General features: G+C 45.0%; 2 protein-coding genes across 2 annotated transcripts; both read right to left on the bottom strand.

The window, feature by feature from the left end:
- Positions 1-4561: 4561 nt before the first annotated feature.
- On the bottom strand, positions 4562-17487 carry LOC146342639 (vomeronasal type-2 receptor 26-like). Its single transcript, XM_084808624.1, has 5 exons — positions 17436-17487; positions 16401-17285; positions 12820-13047; positions 11408-11534; positions 4562-7575 (listed from the first exon to the last, which is right to left on the bottom strand). The coding sequence occupies exons 2-5, from the start codon at positions 17220-17222 to the stop codon at positions 6674-6676; spliced, it is 2079 nt and encodes a 692-aa protein (XP_084664750.1). The 5' UTR covers positions 17223-17285; positions 17436-17487; the 3' UTR covers positions 4562-6673.
- A 1887-nt stretch (positions 17488-19374) lies between these two features.
- On the bottom strand, positions 19375-24440 carry LOC146342638 (vomeronasal type-2 receptor 26-like). Its single transcript, XM_084807953.1, has 3 exons — positions 24211-24440; positions 22660-22951; positions 19375-19503 (listed from the first exon to the last, which is right to left on the bottom strand). The coding sequence occupies exons 1-3, from the start codon at positions 24438-24440 to the stop codon at positions 19375-19377; spliced, it is 651 nt and encodes a 216-aa protein (XP_084664079.1).
- Positions 24441-25137: the final 697 nt, after the last annotated feature.

Below are 25137 nucleotides of genomic sequence, written 5' to 3'. Positions count from 1 at the left end.
CCAGAAAGAGTGAAGCGGCTGGGCCAAAGCCAAAAAGACACTCAGCTGTGGATGTGTCTGGTGGTGAAAAGAAAGTCTGATGCTGTAAAGAACAATATTGTTTAGGAACCTGGAATGTCAGATCAATGAATCAAGGTAAGCTGGAGGTGGTCAAACATGAGATGGCAAGATTGAACATCGACATCTTGGGAATCAGCGAACTAAAATGGACAGGCATGGGCGAATTAAATTCAAGTGACCATTATATCTACTACTGTGGACAAGAATCCCTTAGAAGAAATGGAGTAGCACTCATAGTCAACAAAAGGGTGGGAAAAGCAGTACTGGGGTACAATCTCAAAAATGACAGAAAGATCTCAGTACGAATCCAAGGCAAACCATTCAACATCACAGTAATTCAAGTCTATGCCCCAACCACTGAGGCTGAAGAAGCTGAGGTTGATCGGTTCTATGAAGACCTACAACACCTTCTAGAACTAACACCAAAAAAAGATGTCCTCTTCATCATAGGGGATTGGAATGCTAAAGTAGGAAGTCAAGAAATCACCGGGATAACAGGCAAGCATGGCCTTGGTCTACAAAATGAAGCAGAACAAAGGCTAATAGAGATTTGCCAAGAGAACACGCTGATCCTAGCAAACACTCTTTTCCAATAGCACAAGAGGCGACTCTACACATGGACATCACCAGATGGTCAATATCGAAATCAGATTGGTTATGTACTTTGCAGTCAAAGATGGAGAAGCTCCATACAGTCAGTAAAAACAAGACTTGGAGCTGACTGTGGCTCAGATCATGAGCTTCTTGTTGCAAAATTTCAGCTTAAATTGAAGAACGTGGGGAAAACCACTAAACCATTCAGGTATGACCTCAATCATATGCCTTATGAATATACAGTGGAGGTGAGGAATAGATTTCAGGGATTAGACCTGATAGAACACCTGAGGAACTGTGCACGGAGGTCCGTAACATTGTTCAGGAGGCAGCAACTCAATCCATCTGAAAGAAAAAGAAATGCAAGAAAGCCAAGTGGCTGTCTGATGAGGCTTTACAAGTAGCTGAGGAAACAACGGAAGCAAAAAGCAAGGGAGAAAGGGGAAGATATATCCAACTGAATGCAGAGTTCCAGAGAATGGCAAGGAGAGACAAGAAGGCCTTCTTAAATGAACAATGCAAAGAAATCGAGGAAAACAATAGAATGGGAAAGACTAGAGATCTCTTCAAGAAAATCGGAGATCTCAAGGGAATGTTTTGTGCGAAAACGGGCATGATAAAGAACAAAGAAGGCAGGGACCTAACAGAAGCAGATGAGATTAAGAAGAGGTGGAAAGAATGCAGAGAAGAACTATACAGGAAAGATCTGAATGTCCCTGATAGCCATGATAGTGCAGTCACTGAACTTGAGCCGGACATCCTTGAGAGTGAAGTCAAGCGGGCCTTAGGAAGCATTATTAACAACAAAGCTAGCGGAGATGACAGTCTTCCAGCTGAGCTATTTAAGATCCTAAAAGATGATGCTGTTAAAGTGCTGCACTCAATATGCCAACACATTTGGAACACTCAACAGTGGCCACAAGATTGGAAAAGGTCAGTTTACATTCCAATTCCAAAGAAGGGCAATGCCAAAAAGTGTTCAAACTACCGCACAATTGCACTCATTTCACATGCCAGCAAGGTGATGCTCAAAATCCTACAAGCTAGGCTTCAGCAGTATGCAAACCAAAAACTACCGGAAGTACAAGCTGGGTTTCGAAGAGGCAGAGAAACTAGAGATCAAATCGCCAACATTTGCTGGATCATGGAGAAAGCAAGAGAATTCCAGAAAAACATCTATTTCTGCTTCATTGGCTACGCTAAAGCCTTTCATTGTGTGGATCACAACAAACTGTGGCAAATTCTTAAAGAGATGGGAGTACCAGACCACCTTACCTGTCTCCTGAGAAACCTGTACGAGGGTCAAGAAGCAATACTAAGAACCGGACATGGAACAACCAATTGGTTCAAAATTGGGAGAGGAGTACGACAAGGCTGTATATTGTCACCCTGCTTATTTAATTTATGTGCAGAGTACATCATGAGAAATGCCGGGTTGGATGAATCACAGGTCGGAATTAAGATTGCCAGATTGTTACTGGAATACCGGGTCTCGGAGGGAGTCCTGCCTTGTCATACCAATGGTTCACCAATGACAAAATTTCAGTTTGGGCAGTCACCACATCAGCTCTAGCAAGCTAGGCCAGGTAATTTCAATTCGGAACCCTCTTTGGCATTGAGCGGTCCCCAAGGCAGCCGCTTCAGGTTTGTCTCACAGGCACGTTATGGCGATGGGATGATGGTGCTTCAAAGCATTCCAGCCTGGCCTTTGCAATTTGACCGCTTTCTTCCTGTTGCAATTTTCCCTGCGCTTTCCCTAATGTTTTTTTCCTCAGACTGTCGGACACGACATATGACAGTACGGGTGCTCTTATGTGGGCACAGTATGGTGTTTTGGGCTGCACAAAGGGCTTCTACGCTGGCCTTTGGATCTCAGTTTCTGCTACCCCAGCACACTATGATCCAGTGACTTGGCAGACAGAACATGCAGTGGGAGTCCCCCGCTCCTCACCCTGTTCCACCAGGGTTCTGTCAGTCTTCCTCCGCAGGTCCAGGTGCTGCATGATGGAAGGAACGACTTGGGCTGTAAACCAGGCAAGAACCTGATCGAACAGGCCTTGATTAATGTGCAGGTGGTCCGGCATACCTGGCTGGAAGTAGCCCTTGTGGTTCTCACTGCACCCATGGATCAATTGGAAGGCTCGGAATGACGTTGCCGTTGGCAGGGCACGTCAGAAAGTGAACGCAGAAATGGCTTATGGCCTATGTGAATGGGGTGATGGATGCTCCACCCACAGTAAATTCTTTGGACAAGGAGGGAGCATTACAGGCAGGATGGTGTCTGCCTGTCTAATGTAGGGAATAGCATATTTCTGTCTGATCTGCAAAGGGGCCTGCGGGAAGTTCTGTGCAGGTGGGGGGAGTTTCACAAGCTCTAGGCTTGTGACTCCTGTGGCGACTAGGATGGGCAAAAGAGGAAAGAGATTAGGCATGGTGTGCATGCAGAGGCACCTTATGGTGACAGGTGATGCCTGAGGCCCCCGAACGGATTGTGCTGCTCGCCGGGGGGATAAGGGTTGCCTGGGAGACCAACCCTCCTCACTCACCCAGGTGTTGTGCGGCACTGGGTTGGGGGTGACACCGGAAGGTCTACCTCCCCCAGAAGGGGCAGTCTGGAGGGGCGGCGAGATCAACGACGCCCCTCAGGCTGGGTGTGCTTTTGCCCGAGAAGTGCCGGGTAGTCGCTGGCACAGTCAGCTGCCCGTCCTAGGTTCCCCTTTGCAGATATTTTCAATAAATGTGGCCCAATTTTCAACCCAAGCCTTGTTGTCTGACTCTTCTTTGACCTATCTCCACCCGTAAATGCCCTAACCCTGACGCCAGCTTGTCTGGAAAAGGGTGGGAGTTGCGAGTGGGTGGGGTGAGAAGAGGTGGCTGCTGCCCATTGGGTGCCCACCCCATGGCACCACCAGGCAGGGGAGGGGTCAGCAGAGCCCTCTTAAGCTCTGTGCCCCTTCCCAAACCAGCTCTCTCGCTCTCGCGGCTCCCTTCCGCCCTCCCTTAAGCAGTGTGGGTTTATGCCGGTTGCCCTTTGGGAGCCAGGAATTTTTGGCTCACAGTTAAAATTGGCCTTTTACTGTGTGTCTTTTTGCCTACTTCACACTGTAATTGGGACTAGGGTGTGTCCAGTAGGCGAATACAGTCCAGTCTCTCATAGTTCACATTTCAGTTGGCGGCTAGGATGGGCAAAAGAGGAAAGATTAGGGATGCTGTGCATGCAGAGGCACCTTATGGTGACAGGTGATGCCTGAGGCCCAATCGATAGAGATCGATGACGCCCCTCAGGCTGGGTGTGCTTTGGCCCGAGAAGTGCCAGCTAATCACTGGCACAGTCAGCTGCCCATCCTAGGTTCCCCTTTGCAGATATTTTCAATAAATGTGGCCCTATTTTCAACCCAAGCCTTGTTGTCTGACTCTTCTTTGACCCATCTCTGCCCGCAAATGGTTGAACACCCTCCATCTGGTCAGAAGAACCACCCACAAACAGCAGCTCAGTCTTGTGGTGATTCAGCTTCAGTTTATTAGTCATCCTCCAGTCCATTGTCACCATCAGGTACCGATGTAGCGCACCTACAGTGTCACCTGAGGATGCTGAAAAGGAGGTACTGGGTACATACAATGTCTTATTCCTCTGCTACTACTTCTCCCTTCTCTTCTGAGATACGTTTGGATATTTTCCATTTCCTCTGTACTTGGTATGGCTTGCCTGGAGAGAACTGGAACCTTTGCCTCACTGCACTGGCCATCTCTGATGGAGGCAGAATTCCCTGCACCACACTGATAGATATGCATTTTGTCTATTGCCTTGGCTCATTCTAAGAATAGTTTATGGATTGGAGGGAGATGCAGGCTTAGGATCAGGTCTACAACTAGCAGTCAAAGAAATCAAATCTCATTCATTGGTTTGGTACTGATATTTCAACACCATTCATAATTATACTATTTATTTTATTTGAAGCTACTTCCATCCTGCTTGACACCCAATAATTAGAACTGGTTTACATAAAATCATGCGTAATACAATATGAAAACTAATATACACATAGCATAAAACAATGAATATATTAAAAATCTTACAACTAAAGCAATAAGTCAGGGAAAGCCTGAGTGAACAAATGCACTTTCAAAAAGCAGTTCAAGGTTGCCACAGTGTGTGTCTCTCAAACCGCATGAGGGAGAATCCACCAGTGTGTGTGTGCTATAACCGAGAAGGCCTGCTTATGTGCTGTTGTCTGGCGACACATTTTTGGCCATGAAATGACCAATAATGCTTCCTTTGGATGTCTGAGAGGTCATTTGGTGTATATTGGGGAAGCTATGACATCCCAGGAATTAGAACTGTTTTACATAAAATCATGTGTATGTATAAAACCCAATATACACATAGTGTAAAACAATACATATATTAAAAATATTAGGTTGATTTGGTGCATATTGGGGAAGCTATCTTAAGTATATCCTTGTGAGGCCTTTCCTAACCCATGTGTTGTGTTTTTCTGCTGTGTTGTTTTCTTTTGACCTTTTCTGAGCATTTATAATATTTTCTGAATAGCAATGTTACTATGTTTTCCAAAGTAATAACATTTTCTATATGAAGAGAATATTATTTAAAGCCTAGAATGTCAATAAACTAATGGATGTGTTTCTGTCAAAATCTTGACTAGTCATGCTTAACCATCTGACACACTGGGTGGAAAAGGTACAAATGTGAACTCAGATTAGACCACCAAATCAATAAATGCTAGCTTCTGGGCCACTCCACGAGGCTGGCAGCAACCTTTCTTTTGACAAGAATACAGCCTATTCTGTTTGGGTCCCCAAACCTGCCAAAGAGCTTGAGACGTTTCTTCCAGTCAATTGTCTCTGAGCAGGTGTGGGAAAACTAATTAACCAACTGTGTAGTTTATTCTCTTTTAACAGAAATACTGGCTTGATGGAATGATCACTTTGCCTTAATGTAACTGTGAGGAGAATGATAGGTCTCCTCCCACATGGAATGATAGGTTCCACATGGGTTTTTAACAAGAGCTCCAACTGTAGCTAGAAGCACCCCAAAGAAGTAAAACTGGGGTTTTACCGATTTGAGGCCTGGCAATGAAGGCAGCGGCTCACCTATGGATTGCATCAATTTTCCAGCTCACCTCACCATTGCTTCATTCTGCGTTTGAAAAGATGAATTACGTGGCCAGGTCATGGTCAGGTAGAATGGGACAGAATGTGACCCAGATTGGTTTCACATATGAATGTCTTTTATCAAAGGGTGATGACGTGGCCAAATAGGTCATAAAGCAGAGGATAGCAGGTAGATCGTGGCAAGTGAACACAGCCAAGGTGGCTAATCGGAGAGCAAATGAAATATATGCTGGATTGCCAGCTACATTTTATCAGGTGGCACATTATCTGGCAGACTCAAGTCCCTATACATTACAGGCTCTTATGACTAAATGTCGACTGAACTGTATTCCCTTGAGGGAAGAAGACGGAAAATTTCAAAATGGGCCCAGTCCATGTTGGCTATGTCTGTTCGGTTGCAAGACAGTGGAAGATAGAATTCACTTTCTGCTAGAGTGTGCTAAGTATGATGATTTGAGACTCAAATATATTCTTTGACTCCTAAAGAAAAAGAGGTTGGAAACATGAAGGGATAAGGTACAGATGTCATTAAATAGATTGGATTATTATGCTGCTTTTAGAATGGCAAAATATATCAAATCTGCTCAGAAAGTGAGAAAAGGGGCTTTGAATTCAAACCCAGAAAGTTTGTTTAGTTCAGTGTATGACAAGCCAAGATGGTTTGGCCTTAGGTTTTAAATATTAAATTTTGAGGGTTGTTGTATTTCTTGATGTAACCAGTGACTGTATGTTAGTCAAATATGTTTTAGTCACATGGACTGGTTCACTCTTTTACAAATGACATGTTGTCCACTCATTGAAATTGAACAGAATAAAATTTCCATTACTTTTATCTTTTTCTACAGGATACCAAGAACATCCATGAAACCACAAACTCTTCCTTTATTTATATCCTTCTACAAATTAGCTTTTCTCTGTTGTTCAGCTCAGGTCTCAGCACAATGATGTAGCATTTGGGGAAAAATATGCAGCACAGTAACCCAGTGCTAGAGGCCAAGATGGAGAAAATCTCCACAGCCACCATGTACTTTCCTCTTGTGCTGAGATAGGTTGGAACAAAGGACACCCACACACTGCAAAAGACCAACATGCTGAAGGTGATGAACTTGGCTTCATTAAAACTGTCAGGCAACTTCCTGGCCAGGAAGGCCACGGTGAAGCTGACGGCGGCCAAGAGGCCCATGTAGCTCAAGACACAATAGAACATGAAGATTGACCCTTCGTTACACAACAGGACAATTTCTTCAGTCAGAGAGTACGTGTCCAAATCTGGGAATGGGGGAGATGTTGCCAGCCACAGAGCACAGATCTCTGCTTGAATACTGGAGCAGGAGATGACAATAGAATATGCCAGCCTTTTCCCTACCCATTTCCTCATCCGGGATCCTGGTTTGGTAGCCACGAATGCCAGAACCACAGATACAGTTTTGGCCAAGATGGTAGAGAGTGATACAGAGAAAATGATGCCAAAAGCCGTTTGTCGAAGAAGGCAGGTCACCTGATGAGGCTTTCCGATGAACAGGAAGGAAGAGAGGAAACACAAGAGGAGGGAGATGAGGAGAATGTAGGTGAGGCTTCGGTTGTTTGCTTTGACTATGGCAGTGTCCCGGTGCCTAATGAAGATGCCAAGCACCAGAGCTGTGATCAGACACAATAGAAGCGCAGAAGAAATTGAAACAATGGCCAATGTCTCTTTAAAAGCGAGGAAGTTTGGAATCTTAGGAATGCATTTGTCGTGGAATTTGTTTGGATAGTAACTTTCTGGACAACTGACACAACTTTCTACATCTGAGGAACAAACATATATGAATGTATAAAAAACAAAAAGAAATATATTCTCACAATTAAGGCAGCTCTACCAGACATTCAGCTAACACCCAGTATTTTATTGTTTACAGTGGGAGGATGCATAAACCTCCATACAATGTGCTTTATAATGAATGGATAATTTTGACCTTTGTTCCATGAATGACAGGTGTCTCTGTTGTCATCTTGGATTCTTTCCTTTTTCTGTGAATCACTTAGGGATGACAGAGAATTCTGCCATGGATCTCGGTGAGGCTGAATGCCGGTGCATTCGGACCCCCGAAATTGATGGCGGAAAGAAGCCCCTGCCCCCCAGCCCATGAAAGGCACATGAAACAGAGCACTTACCTGCTGCCGTCCGTGCTGACTTGTGAACGGCAGCCGCGCTGCATCCGCCATTCTCTTCCTCATCATAGCTGTGATAGGGTACGTAAATACTTATATTACGTAAATACTACGTAAATACCTTTTGCGTCCCTGCGAAGGCCGTGATAGGCTACGTAAGCATTTACGTAGCCTATTACGGCAAGCCAAAAAACCAACAACAGTGGAAGCAAATGGTGGCAGCTATGGTGGCTGCCATTTGCGTCCCCCCCCCCTTTTTTTTTTTTGCTGTTTTAGGCTATGTAAATATTTATGTAGGCTATTACGTTAAAAAAAAGGGGAACGCAAATAGCGTAGAGGGCACTATTTGCATTCATTTCCCCCCCTCTGTAATAGCTTATGTAAATATTTATGTAGGCTAAAACGGGGGGGGGGAGGAATGCAAATGGCACTCACTACGCTATTTGCGTTCCTCTTTTTTTCCCGCCGTAATAGCCTACATAAATATTTATGTAGGATGAAACGGCTAAAAATAGGGAATGCAAATGGCGGCTGCCATAGCCGCCACCATTTGTGTCCGCTTTTTTTTTTGTGCTTGCTGTGATAGGCTACGTAAATATTTATGTAGCCTATCATGGCAAAATGCAGGGACACAAATGGCGGCGGCTACTGTAGCCACCATTTGCGTCCCTGCAGGTGGCCCAGTGACCAGATGTCCGGCTGAGGGCGGCCCCAGCCGGCAGCCTGGTGGAATCTCTGTGGAGCACAGCCGGCCAGACAGAATTTCAAGAGGAGGGACACCTCCCCCCCTGCGATGTCACTTTTCGAAAAGGTAATTTACTTTCGTACATCCCTAGTCACAGCTACCGCTATGTGAAATGAGAGAACATTCTGGCATTAGTCTAAAAGTTTGGAGCCAACATTGGTTATTTTTCTGATTCACTCTGGCTCAGTTTATGAGTGGTATTGTCGCATTCTCTTTTTTGGTGATTGTAGCATGTGTTCCACACCAAACCTTTGCACATTTGTAAAAGATCCGTTTCTAGTTTTATAAAAACCTATAATTACAGAAACTGCATTTGCTATCATTGGAATTCGTTTTGTTTTGGAGTGATCTGCCATGCACATCACATTGCATATGCATCGATTTACTCGAATGGTTATTTTGATGCCCTTTTAACCTCTCTTCAAGCAACTTCATCCCTACAGGGATGATCACTTCTTTCCCATCCTGGCCTTGCCATTTGCTTTTTGTTGAAGCTCTTTCATCTCATGCAATCTGGATTCGGGTGTATCTAATTGTGCATGGACCCCTAGTTCCACACTAATACTACTAATATGTCAGATAAATCCTTCCTTTAATGCTCTCAAAATGTTGCCACAGTATCCTTCATCGAAACTGCTTATGCAAACTTTTGGAAGTAAGTGGAGTACATGCTGAAAAAGGAATATCACTGCTTTGGTGGATGGTGGAGTACCCTTGTCCTGGGAGCTCATGTGGGGGATGGGAGGCAGGCCTGGCTTAGGGTCAGGGGAGGATGATGAATTAAGTGGCTTACAAATGTCTCTATTTTCTTGTTCATTTCCTTCAGAAGCTCAGCACCATCTGACTTTCCTATGGTCGTTGATTGTTACTGAGCATCATAGAGCGCTGTTAAAATGCCAGTGACCAAGACTGGCTTGGTAGATGGAGCCTTCACTGATCTGGAGCTGAGGTTGTCATGCTTTGGTAACAGTTGGCAGTTTCAGTGCAGGTTCAAGGGGAAGATAACCAGATATCAAAATGTGATGACTATCTTGAGGCTAGTGTACGAAAGTCACTTACCTGGTCTCGCAGCTTGCTTCACGGTGGGGGGGAGGCGCTTCGCTGCTCCCCCTGAAGTTCAGGCCGGGCGGGGGAGGCTTCCTGCCTCGCCCGGCCAAAATTCAGGCTGGGGAGGAGGCGCCGCGCCTCACCTGGCCGCGAAATAAAAAGTAAAAAAAAACAAAAAACGCCCCTGTGATAGGCTATATGACGATTTACGTAGCCTATCATGGCTAGATCTGCAAAGTCAGCCGTGATAGGCTACATTAATTGTCATGTAGCCTATCACGGGTGACTTAAAAAAAAAAAGCGCGTATGCAAATGACGGCCCCCATAGGGAGCCGCCATTCGCGTTCCTTATTTGGTCGCTGTAATCTACGTAAATCTTTATGTAGACTACGGCGAAAATAAGGGCAACGCAAATAGGGCAACGCAAATAACGTAAAGATCTACGTAATCTTTACGTAGACTACAGCGACCAAATAAGGAACGGGAATGGCGGCTCCCTATGGGGGCTGCCATTAGCCGTATGTGCTTTTCTTTCTTTTTTTTAAGTCACCCATGATAGGCTACGTGACGATTAACGTAGCCTATCACGGCTGACTTTGCAAATCTAGCCGTGATAGGCTACGTAAATTACGGGGGCGTTTTTTTTTTTTTTTACTTTTCTTGGAATGGCGGCGGCAGCAGCCGGTTGAAAGACCGGCTGCCGCCCCCGCCCCTGTCGAAGCCCTGCCGAACCGCCGCCGGGACCCGTCGCTGGGAGGGACATTCGTGAAAGGTAAGTCCTATCCCGGGGGTGGTGTGGGGGGCAGGGGGGGTGGAGAATTTCTCCCCGAAACTACTTCGGGGGGCCGAATACGTTGGCATTCGGCCCCCCGAAGTTTCGGCGAGAAATTCTCTGACACCCCTACTTGAGGCCCCTTTAAAGGAGAAGGGAGGCTTCCTCAGACCTGCTCCTTCAAAGACAAGAGGCTTGAGGGAATAGTGAAAGGACCTCCATGTGAGGCATGGCCAACACACTGACACAAGGATGCAAGACCTGGTCATGGGGACGAGGTCGGCAGAATTTCTTCCGCAGATCCATGTGAGGTTGGTGAGGGAACAATGCTATGTGTACGGCTAGGTGTAGGCCTGGAGCTGGGGAGCTTGCTCCAAAAGGGCTGAACTAGAAGGACAAAGCTTCAGTACTATAGAACGATAGAGCACTCCCATTGGAGGGAGGGAGTTTCTTATTATGTTTACTTTCATACTGTGGCAATCTCCAGCAAAACTGTTGCTCATTTGAAAGTCCAAAGACTCCGGAATCTTCTCTCTTCCTTTGGGTTGCAGGTGCAAACACCTTCTTTAATCTCTTCTCCACAAAGGCCAGGAATGTTAATACCATTAATGGAAAGTAATTCTATATCTTCCTGCTCACACAGGAGCAGCTATGACTACTTTAGAATTCTCTGGTAACTTGAGTTTTATTAATGCTAAAATGCATTAGCTCTGTTTCTAAAACTGTTTCCCTGAAGAGGGACAAGAGAAAATTTCAATAAAATCACATGTATCAATTTGATCTTTAAATAAAGAGTTCAATGCACAATATATGGCATGTTCAAATCTCTCAAAAATGTAATTGACAACAAAAGATGGGGAAGGGTTGCTTGCAAATAAAATGCATCTTGTTATCATATGTCCTACCATTCTGGTTTGAGAACATCCCATCTGGACATGGAGCACAATCATAGCAGCAAAATTTCTCCCCCTCTTTCTTTTTCTTGCTGTAACCAGGAGGGCAGTTGTCAGTACACTGAGAAAGAGGTGGCACCTATTCAAAGAGCTTAGTATTAAGAAAGGTTTGAGGAATCCATTTCACATCAGAGAATGCACCAGTAAACAGGAAGGCCAGTGGTCCTGCATAGATGGCACATGAAGTGCCAATGTCTCCTGTGAACTCCAGAAGATTAGAATTTCCATTCCTCGTCTGATCAATGATACAACTAGCTTGGATTCCATTTAGCACCATTAACTAGATACATGTCTCAGAATTCACATGAAAGTAATGATGGGCAACATGATCCTTTCTTCCTTCCACACCTTCTTTTTCTTACTGCAACCAGGATTGCAGTAGACATTAGACAGAGAAAGAGGTGGCACCAGTCCAAAATTATTGCAAGAGCACAGTATGAAAGAAATGTTTGTTGAACCCATCACACCTTCAGATCTTCTACCAGTAAACACAAAGGCCAATGACATGGAATGTTCGATGTCAAAATGCCCAGGTAATACATTCAGTTGGAGGATTATCCATTGTTGAAAGCAAATGGAAGATTTGAATGTGCATTCTTAGGATGTCTGAGATTTCACATGAAACTAATGATGGGGAACATGATCTCTCCTGTGTTAGCTATTAGTCTATCTTAAGCAAACATGTCCCATCTAGATATTGCAGTCTATTGCAGAGAATCCATCACACCTTCAGATCTTCTACTAGTGAACACAAAGACCGATGGCATGGGATGTTAGTTGTCTAAATGCACAGGTGGTGCATTCCATTGGGGGAATAGCCATTGTCCAAAGCATCTAGAAGATTTGCATTCCCATTCTTAGGCTGGCTCAGGTTTCTCATGGAAGTAATGATTGGCAGTAGTGTGGTGTAGTGACTAGAGTGTTGGACTGGGAGTCAGGAGATCTGGGTTCTAGTCTTCAGTCAGCTATGGAAGCTCACTGGGTGACTTTGGGCCCATCACAGACTCTCAGCCCAACCCACCTCATAGGGTTGTTATTGTGAGGATAAAATGGAGGAGGAGGATGATGTACACTGCTTGGGTTCCTTAAAGAGGAAAAAAGGTTAGATATAAATGTAACAAACAAACAAACAAACAAATAAACCAACAAATCTCTCCTGTGTTAGCCACTAGACCATCTTGGTCGGTACATGTCCCATCTCGATATTGCATTTTTCTTACCTTGCCTATTTTTATGTGGAATACCCACCATCCCTATTTCAATGTACTCCTTCAAAAAGTGATGTTCCCTCTGTCTCAAAACTGTATTGCAGTGACTTTCAAATTAATGATGCATTTTCTAAAGAATGGCAGTCATTTCCCTACCTGAGTCAGGTCTCTGTGCCATTTGATTCTGTCCTCATGAATGGTGGCCCCTTTTCCTGGAGGAGCGTGAGGATCCAGCCTTCCCACTTTGACCCTGACATAGGACTGATTTGGGAAGGTGACGACGTTTGTAATATCGAATCCCCCCTCAAATTCTCCATGTTCATTAAATGTAATTTCATCTCCAGCATTGTTGTTGAATGAGGTGGTCTGAATCAGTGAGTGGAGCTAGGTGGAGAGAAAAAGAGAATCAAATGGTCTATAAAGTTGTGTAATGTTCTCATTCAGATTGTTCAAATAGCCTATGGAGAGAGGAGTATATCCACCTTTCACTAGTAGAAATAGGGAAAGACTGACAAATAATCAATCACCGTAAACTCAACAGGTGAAGGTGTTGCAAGGAGAACTTCGGAAAATATATGTCTTGGGAAAAATGGGAAAGTATGCAATACTTACATTTGTAGTGTGCTTTATAAATTTAAGGTCACCCTGTTGCTTTAGGAAAGTCATTCCCAAGTTGTTGACCTTCAGGCATTTTGGACCTCAGCTCCCATCAGCCCCACGTAACAAGGCCAATGGTCAGGAATGCTGGCAATTGCAGAACAACATTTCTGAAGGCACTAGGTTGGGGAAGGCTGCTTATTTTAATTAGGAACGTAGAATATATTACATATAAATTGGTTTGCCCATCAAATTATCATTACAATTGAAGACATGTAGAAGTAAATTCAGTAAAATTGTAATTCTTGCCTCAATAAAGTATATTTTAATATTCATTATACCAAACATGATAACTTCATGAGCAAAGCAAGTTATATATAATATCATGTAGGTGTAGGGGAGTACGAAACCCTGCTTACCTGGCTCCGTCGGGTTCTGCAGGTGGGGGGAGGCAATCTATTCCTCCCCTCGGAATCCTCGATGGGGGGGATGCGATCCGTTCCTCCCTCACGGAGCCCTGCCCGGCTGGCTCTGCTCTGTGGCCAGGCCGTGGAGCCGCCGGCTGGGCCAACCCACAGCAGGGCGTCCAGTCGCTGTCAGGCTGGTGCGGATGCAAATGGTGTCATGCATAGGGGACACCGTTTGCGTCCCTACACAAGCCCATGATAGGCTATGTAAATATTTACGTAGCCTATCATGGCTAAAGCGGGAATGTAAATGGCGTAGGGGATGCCATTTGCGTCCCTGCTTTAGCCGTGATAGACTATGTAAAGATATACGTAGTCTATCATGGGCCAGCGTAGGGACTCAAATGGCGGCGGCTACGACGGCCGCCGTTTGTGGCCGCAGTGGCCTGGCAGCAGCCAGAGCCACTGCCGCCACCACCCGAGCCAGAATCAGAGCTGCAGCCAGGTAGGCTCTGTTTCGTGGAGCTTTTGCGGGGTGGTGGGGTGGGGGGGTTCATTCTGCTACGGATTCTGGGGGGCCAAATTCACTGGAATTCAGCCCCCATGGGATCCGTGGCGGAATTCTCTAACATCCCTATTTAGGTTCCTATTTTTATGTCTGACCAAAGGGAACTTCAACAAATAGCTTCTGAAACATCTGAATCATCAAAGAGACTAGAAGAAGCAGGAGGACTGGAGGCACAGGAAGACTAGTTTACAGCATCTGTTCCTGTTTTCAAGCAAGTTTACAGAAATTCCTAAACCTTTTCATGCTTGCAGGGTACAGCTTAGGGAAATCTGATCTGCAGGAAAAGCTACTGTGATCTGATTTAACTGTAGGGATGTACGAAAGTCACTTACATTTTCGAAGGGTGACATTCGCAGTGGGGGGGAGGTGCTCCATCTCTCCTCCCGAAATTCTCTCCAGCTGGCTCTGCTCTGCGGAGCCGCCGGCAGGGGCCACCCACAGCTGGACATCCGGCTGCTGGGCAGCCTGCAGGGATACAAATCCCTGCCATAGCTGCCGCCATTTACGTCCCTGTATTTTGGCGTGATAAATATTTACGTAGCCTATCACGGCAAAAAAACCCCAAAACAGCAAACGCAAGTGGCTGCGGTTACAGTGGCTGCCATTTGTGTTCCCTTTTTTTTTGCCGTGATAGGTTACGTAAATATTTATGTAGCCTATTACGGCCAAAAACTAGGGAACACAAAAGGCGGCCACTACGCCATTTGCGCCCCTCTCTTTTGCCGTAATAGCCTACGTAAATATTTATGTAGGCTATCACGGCCAAAAAAATAAGGGAACGCAAATGGCGGCCACCGTAGTTGCTGCCATTTGCGTTCCCTTTCTTTTGCCATGATAGGCTACGTAAGTATTTATGTAGCCTATCATGGCTATAGTGATGAAGCGAATGGCGGCCGCGGCCACCATTCGTAAGTCAGTGCGAACGGCAGCAGGTAGGTGTCCCGTTTCGCACGTGTTTTGTAGGGCGGGGGGGTGGGGGGAGGCTTCGTTCCTCCACAGATTTTGGGGGGCTGAATCCACTGGCATTTGGCCTCACTGAGATCCGTGGTGGAATTCTCTGACATCCCTATTTAACTGGGGAATATTCTCTCACTCAATTGCAACTGTGAAGAATGTACATTTTTATCCATGTTCTGATATGGTGACTTTATTGAAATGTTGGGAATCTTGGCATCACTTGGAGCATCCCTAAATGTCTATCATTCAAAGATACATTAGATCAATATGTTTAATTAGGAAAGGAAGAATTTATGATGCTGGGAATCTTGCAGAGAGGTATTTTAAAAATCAACCCTCTCATGTATTCATTACTTTCAGAAATGTTACTTCTCTAGCTTGCACAGCAAAGTTTTATTGCATGGTTTTTAGAAATTATTTGTGTGGGGGATGAAGGCTGAGTTGCAACATATAAAGTCTAAGTCTTAGATATTGTATTCATCCATTCATCCAGATTTTTTGTTACTATCTAAACTTGATTAATTTTTCCACTTTTACAGAAAAAACAGAACAGAAACAGCCTTTGTGGAAAAACAAAACAAAACAGTACATAACTCGTTCTCCCCTGAATGTTTTCTGGTTGGCTTCCAAGACTTAACATCTCTAGTCTGGATACAACCCTCTGCCTGTCTGCTGTTCACATCTGGCAAGGAAGGGCAGAAAGCTGAGAAGATGAGCCAGACATCCTGGGTGCTTTGTAGGGATTGCCAGCTAAACCATGTGCTACGTTGCAATGGATGGTGTCTGTATCTGTGTCCGGTTTTTATTGGAACCACCACAAGGGGAGAGGAAGTTCAATACTTCTCTCTCCAGAGGCAGGTTCATCCCCTTTGTACTTATGGAATATGGACATAAGCACCCCATTGGCACAATTTCCTTTTTGCTGAGTCCTATAGCTGTGGTGTGGGTGTGGGAGTTCAGAGAGAGATGATCGGTAAACTCATGGCCTGGGAGGGAAGGATTAACCATACCATTCCTGCATAATAATTCCAATAAATGTAAGACCCAACCCCAACAATAAGAAAAGGAAAAGAGATAGGTGTTATCTATACCATTAATGGAACAGAGTTTAGCATTTAGAGGCAATTAGGATACTGACTACTGCATGTCACGCCATTGTCCAGTATCTAGACCATGACGTTTGACTTCCATCAGTAAGGACAGGTTACCTGCCAGGGTTCTACACTCTGAGCAGACAGTCTGACTCTGCTCTCCATTGTTCTGTGGTTGACTCTAGCTGAGTAGAAGGTGTGCAAGGCATGGGCCACAGCGTAGACAGCATTGTAGATACTGTAGCTGTGGCCGGTCATCCTCATTTCAAAAGTAACCCCAGGAAGGCTTTCCAGCATCTCCTCTCCAGTACATGTTTGAGCTTTGAGACTCATAATTGAGTTTGAAAGTGAACAACCAAATGCTCGTTCCCAGAAAAGATGAACAAAACCATCTTCATTTGCCCAGGAAGGATTGACAAGCTCAACAAATTCTGGGAAGTCTTGAAGCTCCCTTGATGGAATTGTAAAGGAGATAGCACCATGGAGCATTTGTACATCCAATCCAGCAGCTAGCATAATGGGATTTATATTGTATTCGATCTGGGCTGTTGTTATCCATACTTTTGCTGCAGAGAACCTCCCCTTATGCTGAGAAGGCTTTAGGGGCATTATCTTGCTTCCATATATAAAAAATTCCAGCCACATAACAGCTGGAGATTCTCCATATATTACAACTGCATTGGCTTCGCTCTCCATGATAGTCTTCAAAACCTTCACTTTGTCAGAGAAGATTTTAAGCATATCAAATATAAACAGATTTTTTTCAAGCATTTCTGTGAATGCAGAACAGATTTTGTTCTGGGAAAGCAGAGATTCCATGGTGTGCAAAAAATGGTCTCCACCCTCATCGTCCGTAGCCATGAGTCCAACCCAGTTCCATCTGAAATGCCAAAATAACTGGACAAGTCCTTGGTATTGAAGTTCTTCCTTGGGGGCCATGGAGTAAAAGGAAGGGAAACTGGCTTGATCATTCACTGCTGGCTCAAAGGAGCCATATGAAACCTAAAAAAGAAAAAAATAGGGATGTCAGAGAATTCTGCCACAGATCTCAGTGAGACTGAATGCCAGCGCATTTGGCCCCACATAATCCATGGCAGAATGAAGACCCCCACCCCGCCACCCCACGAAAGGTGCACGAAACGGAGCACTGACCTGGTGCTGTTCGCGCTGCTTTGTGAGTGGCGGCTGCGTCTGTAGCTGCCATTTGCTTACCCATTTTTGCCGTGATAGGCCACGTAAATACTTACATAGCCTATCACGGCTATTGCAGGGACGCCATTTGCGTCCCTGCGGAGGCCGTGATAGGCCACGTAAATATTTACGTGGCCTATCACGGCAAAAAAACAGGAACGCAAATGGTGGCAGCCGTAGCCGCCGCCATTTGCATCTGCAGGTGCTGCATGCCTGTGAATGCACCGGGCCGGCGGCTCCGCGAAGTTGCTGCGGAGCGGAGCTGGCTGGGTTAGGATTTCAGGGGGAGGTGCGGAGCGCCTCCCCCCCACCGCGAATCACCCCCTTCGAAAAGGTAAGTGACTTTCGCACATCTCTGGAAAAAAAGAAAGCAAAAGAAAGACAGCAGCAGACATTTCAGAATGGGAGCAGGGGTATCTGATGGTCTCGTCACTCATTAAAGGGGAATCACAAAACAAACTTTTCAGCAGTTAGGGATGGCGGAGAATTCCACCACAGATCTCAATGAGGCTGAATGCCAGTGCATTCGGCCCCCCGAAATCCATGGAGGAATGACCCCCCCACCCCACCACCCTGCGAAAGGCGTGTGATTTTCCCCATAGCCTAAATACTTATGTAGCCTATCACGGCTAATGCAGGGACACCATTTGCGACCCTGTGGAGGCCGTGATAGGCTATGTAAATATTTACGTAGCCCATCATGGCGAAAAAAAGGGACAAAATGGCGGTGGCTACAGTGGCTGCCATTTGCATCCCTGCGCAGCCCAGCAGCAGCTGAATTTCGTTGTGGGAGGCTCCGCCCGGCGGCTCCATGGAATCACCATGTAGCGAAGCCAGTCAGCGAGGATTTTGGGGGGAGGGACGGAGCACCTCCCCCCCACCACAGATGTCATGAAACGAAACAGGTAAGTCATTTCGTACATCCCTATCAGCAATTACATGCCTCTAAATTCTATTGTTTATGAAAATGACACCTGTTAAGCTAACAACCTTGTTTATGTGCAGATTGGGGAAGGGTGGTTAGGCTAGCCATGGTGCATGGTGGTTACCGCTAACCACCACGACTGTCATTGCCACACGTGCAGCTAACCAAATTCCGCAACATGGTTAGACTAACCATTCTCTAACCACCCTCTCCCCTGCAGCACCCTGAAGCCCTCCAGGCAGGCATCCCAGCAGCCTTTGTTCTTGCAGTGGCCATTTCAGCATTTGGTGCTGGCAGCGGATCTCCCCTCAAAATCGGAAGGGGTGGTGCTTGTGGGAGAAGGACCATGCCCATTGTGGCTGCAGCACAGGGCACAGGCAGGCACAAGCCACCACTCTAAGGGCACTTTTCTGCTGGTGCAGATGTGGATTGGCAACTGTGCCATGTGTTTCTAGGCATATCTTGACCATAGAGACCTGCCACTCAGGCTAGATGGGCTACTCCTTCTTTGGCCACTCTTGCCGTGGAGCACTATGGTGGCTGCAAATATATCACGGAGGGTGTTCACATGTCACACTAAGCCATGGTAGATCCCACTAACCATCTTGCTACAAGTACTTAGTGAGCGTGGTTAGTCCCTGGTTAATAAACTCCTGTGGTTGGGTCTGACCTTAGTTCAGATGTCACCCTAAGCCACCATGGTTAGATGACAACTCCTAACCATCAGGGCTTAGCGTGAAATCTGAACCGGGTCAATAACTTGAAAATTTGTATCCGTGAACTTGCCAATGAGGCTACTATTGTGAATAGTGATCTGATAACCATGTCATCAGTAGCAAATTTAAAAGTGCTGAGAATTTACACATTTGTTGTGTTCACTCCAGTAGATACAGCTTGGCATATGATATATTTCTTTCAAAGTTTTCTGAAAGCTACTGCTGCATGGTATTCAAGCTTGCTGAAGAGCTGTGCCTTTCATTGGTATGGTGAAGTTCTAAGCAGTGGGTCAAACTGATTGATGTTTTTTGCACCATGAGAGCCTACAGCAGTAACTACTGGCAAAGTTGTGTTGGAAATGATCAGTTTCACGCTGAAATTAGAATACTGCAAGCACACAAACTTTTGAGAGAAATTCTCTTAGACAGGGTTTCTCCTACAAGGCCTATTCCCTTCCATTATGGAATGTGACATCACAAGGTTAGACTACATGTTACTACAAGGACTGGAAACCTAGTGTGTGTGTGAGGTTAGGGAGACTTTAATCCTCCTCCTCCTCCTCCCATACTGTGGTCCCAATATGGATTACCAAAAAGGTATCCGGCTGCATTGTAAATAGCAGGCAAAGTGTTAAAGCCCCTTAACCCCACCCCAGTGTCCTGATCCATATTAAGTTCCAGTGCTTACTTTTGAGGAAACCAAGGAAAAGAACAAACACTTTTAAATTAACATGACCCTGCGGCAGTTTGGGGATGGAATTCACAAACATAAAGAACAGGCTCTCATACCACCTTTCTGAATGCTGAAATGGTGCACAAGGTCCCCAATCCCACCTTTTCTTTTCCATGTGGGGCGGGGGGAAAGATAGGGATTGGGGCTCATGGCTGACTGTTTTTCCCTGAAGGCTGAAAGTGTGAGGCCCAAATCCTTCTGTATGTTAACATGTGTTCATCAATTCACAGAAATGCAAGTTTCATTCAACCCAGATTGAGGTATAGACATCATTTGTAGCATTGATTTAGTTGGATTCTTGTACCTATGCAAACAGACGCCCAACAAACTAGAGGGGGAACGTCTGAGGGTGCCACATGCTCCAGAGGTTTGCCTCAGGAGCATTTGTAACATTTGTTTGTTTATTAAATTTCTGTCCTGCCCAATAGCCAAAGGTATCTGGGAGGTGCAGAACAATTAAAAGCACAAAATACATCTTAGAAAACCATATGAAATGTAAACATTGAAACTACAGTATAAAAGTAGAACCCCCCTCACCCAGAAAAAGCTAGCAGGAATGCAGAGATTAAAAGTACGATAAGAGATTGAACATGAGGGAATAAAAGACTTGGAAAATTAACACTGGGACATTAAGAAAGTATAAGTAACACTTGGAAAATTAACTGATTAGAAGACTGGGAAAATTTCCTGGTGCTGGAAAGAGGACAACATAGGTACCTTTCTGGGAAACTCATTCCACAACTGGGGTGCCATAGCACAAATGCAGTCTTCTTGATAGCCACCCGCCTCACTCGCTTTAGCAGTGGCTCCCAGAGAAGGTCTGCTGGAGAAGACCTTAGGGTCTGGGCAGGTACATAAGGGAGGAGATGATCCTTCAGAGTACCTGGCTCCAAGCCATTTAGGGCTTTGAATGTTAAGACCAGTACTTTGAATCAGGCCCAAAAATAGACTGGCAGCCAGTGCAGATGGAAGAGTCCTTGCACAATAGGATCATGTTGGCCAGAACCCATTAACAGTCTCGCTCCCCAGTTTTGGACCAGCTGAAGTTTCTGGACCATTTTCAAAAACATCCACACGTATAATGTCTTGCAGTAAACCAGACAAGAGGTTGCTTCAGCCTGGATAACTGTAGCTAGGCTACCTCTGTCCAGATGAGGATGTAAATGGTATATCAGCCTCAGCTGATAAAGGGTGCCCCATGCCACTGAGTCAGCCCGTGCCTCAACTGACTGTTCTGGGTCCATGAGTACACCCAACAACACTGCTGGTGCTTTAAAAGGAGTGCAAGCTCTCCAGAACAGGTTGAACCTCACTTGGGCAGATGGACAAACCACCCATTAGCAGTACCTCTATCATGTCCAGATTGAGTCTGCATTTCTTAGCCCTCATCCAGTCCGTTACCATGCCCAGGCACTGATTTAGAACAGCCACTGCCTCACTGGGATTTGATGAAAAGGAGGGATAGAGCTGGGTGTCATCTGCATATTGATGACGCTTCAGCCTACATCTCTGGATAACCTCCCCCAGCAGTTTGGGTAGATGCTTAAAAGCATGGAGAATAGAACAGAGCCCCGTGAAACACCATAACCATTGCTGTGAAAGCACAGAGCAATAATCCCCCAGCACCACCTTCTGCAAGGAGCTGCAAGCATAACTGTAACCACTACTGTGCAGTGCCTCCAACTCCCAGCCCAGACAACCTATCTAGAAGGATACCACTGTTGATGATATTGCAAGCCACAGAGATGGTGCAGGAGAATCAACAGGGTCATGATCCCTGTCCCTCTCCCAGGAAAGGTCATCCGCTAGGGTGACTAAAGCAATGTTCATTCCAAAACCAGGCCCGAAGCCTGATTGAAATGGATCTACATGACCAATTCCATCCAAGAGTGCCCGGAGAACTGTGTTGCGTTATTGTTTTATTTATTGTTGTTTGTATTCCATCAGATCTTAGGTTCACTGCTTTCATACTTTTGTGGAAAGTGCTTTATAATTTGAACAATAAATAAACAAACACTGTGGTGCAGTAAGAAAATGTTCAGCCCTGGACATAACGGTCTCGTGCCCTGCTTTAGATGGCCATGGCACAGCTTTCAAGGAAACTTTGGATACAAGGTATTCCAATTCAGATAAAGAAAGGGAGTTAATGGTGGGGCAAATAGGAACAAGTAGAAAAGGTGTATAGAGAGTGTCAAACATGCACTGAAAGTTTAGGAGGACATGCATGTCTAAATCAGGAGTTCTAGCCAGTAGGCAAAAGAAACAGAATGGATGTGAATTCCTCTTTGCCATGGTCCTCTTCTGGCTAAGTCTGGGGAAGGCTGGAAGACAATCTTCCAGATTGGCATTTTGCTACCCTTGTCCTCCTGTGGTAGTGTTCATGTTCAAAATAGCATGGTGTATACTTTGTCTCTTATGCCTCATCCCCAACTCCCTTCTTTGTTGAACCACATCCCCCAGATTTCACATATACACAGAGATGAATATTTGGTCAATGAGTCCTCTAGATAGTCAGTCCTGTCACCAAAGGACAATCCTTCTGTACACATATGAAACATACAGTGTTAGCTTGAGATTTAGTTGAAGCAGACTGACTGAAATCAATGGGTCTATTTCAGGTATGATTAAATCTGGATCAAGCCCACTCCTCATACAAAGATTTGGAAACCCATGGGGAATTCCAAATGCAACCCCACATATCTCAGCTCCTTTTCCTCCCCCCTCCTTCTGTACCAGTTCATACTGACAAATCATCAGATTGCTACTGGAAAGAGAGAAGAGTTCATTATAGGAGAGTTGTGCTGATCCTACCTGTGGAACCTTGTAAATGGGTAAGATGTCTGCCATACGTGAGGAAGTTTCAGAGCTAAGTCCGCCGATGACTCCTATGACATTTTTCTGAAAGCCACATTCATAGTTGGGGAGAAACTGGTGGGAGTTAAAGAGGAAGCCCAAAGTGGTGCAATAGGTCATCTTTGAATCAGTGTAGCTGTCAAAGATGTGGAACCCGAGAGTGACGTTGGGCAAGATGTTGGGATTGTCATTGATCTCATCAATGGCAAACACGAAAGCCAGGATGTGCTGGTAGAAATTTGTCACCACCCTGCAAAAAAAGTGACATCCTGTTTCATAGGAGAGTGCACAAACCTCGTTCATGGGAGAGTTAAACGGTGCACAAAATAATTTTAACTCAGTACAGGTCTACTCAAGATCTGCAAAGTTCAGCTGCTTGTTTATAAAGAGGGAGCATAACCCGCAAATTTAGTCATAAATTAAGGGCCTTTGAAAAGATGGACCAGATGGTTACATGTTGCTGGATTGTGCTTTGGGGCTCCTAAGACTAGGCATGTCGCTGTCAATATTCAGCTCAGATCATATTTTAATGTGTCACATATCATTTTTTATGCAGACATCTGGGTAGAACAGATCAAACATTTTCTTGGATTTCACTGTTTTCACTTCCAATATTTCCATCTATGTTGTTCTCTATTATATATTTTCCACTACTAATATCCACGGTGTCACAGCATTATGCTCCAGTGTTTTGACCATTGCCACTTTCTAGGTGCTTCCGAAACTGCATCTGCTTCACAGAGTTTGAGACCTCCTTGTACCTTCAGCATCTAGCTTTTCGTAGCTTTAAATGAACGAATCTAAGAAGGAATACAGGACGTTGGCCTATATAGGTCTTGCAATGATGTCTGTGCTATCCCCTATGAACTTGTTGTGAATGGAAACTGTTAAGGTAATCATGCCTGTTGTGTTTTGCATGTCAGTTTTGTCTTACATCACAGTTTACATCTCTCCCCAGCCCTGCAAGCATATACAGGTCTGTCAGTTTGACGTTAACACCTCATGGACATGACAAATTGGACAGTGTCCATGAAAGCTTATGCCAGGATATGTGTATTCAGTTTTAAAGTGCTACAAGAATCTTATGTTTCTGTTTTGCTGCAGTACACTATTCTGGCCACCCATCTGGAAAGCAGAGAAATGTTATTTTTGTGCTTCACAAGTGAAGTAATACAGATGGACATGTATAGGTCTCCCCTATAAGGTCATTAGGTCCAGGGTGGAAAAATTCCTAGCTCCATCACTGTGAACATCAAACTTCAGAAAGTCTTGGGAACCTATTTCCACATTCTCCTTTTCACTTAGGAATGGACAAAGGAGATTCCGACTACTCACATCACCCTCTGGAACAGGCAGCCTATCCAACACCACACCATCCTGGTATTACTTTAAAAGATCTACCACCATGATTTTCCAAGATCATAAGTACTGTGCTGTCGGTCATATAAAGACTCACTCAAATAACCCTAAATATCATTTTGGGATGGGTGTGGGGGGAGAATTCCTTACAGGGGCATGTTAATCTTCTCCAGAGAAGGATATCTGATGAATAAAACTTTGGGGACCATGTAGTGGATATAAGATGCCATTCCACCAATGAGGAAGTCACCTGGCTGGTACCACTCGTGTGAAATATACAGAGGCTTGTTTCCACTGCACTTAATAGCATGCATTTTCCAGACCACATTTGGCAGTAGCAGTAGAGGCAGCAGCAGCAGCAACAGCATCCTTCCACACATCAGGGTCTCCCGTGTCTCTCTCTACATCCACATAATTACTACCATCAGTCTGACTTGAACAAGGTGTGTGGCAGCTGACTCTGAAATGCAACTCAGTGAAGATACAGGTGTCCTCTTTATCCTTAAGCTCAACAGGGTAACAAAAGCAACCCTTCAATGCCCATTGAGAGTCACTATCTGAAGGTTGAGGTGCACGATGGAAGAGGGAAAGGGATCAACATGACAGAGCCCTGGTTCTCTGTTCTCATGATCCTTAGCAGTCAATGGCCCTTTCTTAGACTTATAAATATTTCAGACTTGCCTGATGATTTTTTTCCCCCCTAGAAAGCTCTTTGAGCAGGTAAATCAATTATAGCAATTTTATTAATTACAGGGGAGGTAAACACAAGTGCAATGTTTTTGGACTCCATGATGCAACATCCGTAGTAGAAGTGCTGAAACAAACATATTTGTCTGATCTCCCTGCTCCATTCTGCTCCTCCCTAATGGTGAGGAAGGAATAGCAGGTAGAATCATGTACTTGGAAGGGATATCATAGGTCCTTTGGTCCAACCCATGCCAACAGAGGAAATTTCCTGTACGTTGCTGGTGGTGGTGGGGAGTTCACAGGAGTAGGAACATTTTCGATGACCCACAGTGATGCCAAGAATGGAGTCAATGAAGAGGTCAGCATGCTTGGAATAGAACATCCACTTCT

The sequence above is a fragment of the Heloderma suspectum genome, chromosome 6 (assembly GCF_057233095.1).
Source record: "Heloderma suspectum isolate Gila_16-S chromosome 6, 16-S_ref, whole genome shotgun sequence".
NCBI lineage: Eukaryota > Metazoa > Chordata > Lepidosauria > Squamata > Helodermatidae > Heloderma > Heloderma suspectum.
Note: the sequence above shows the minus strand (reverse complement) of the source record. Positions and strands in the feature narration are given on the sequence as shown.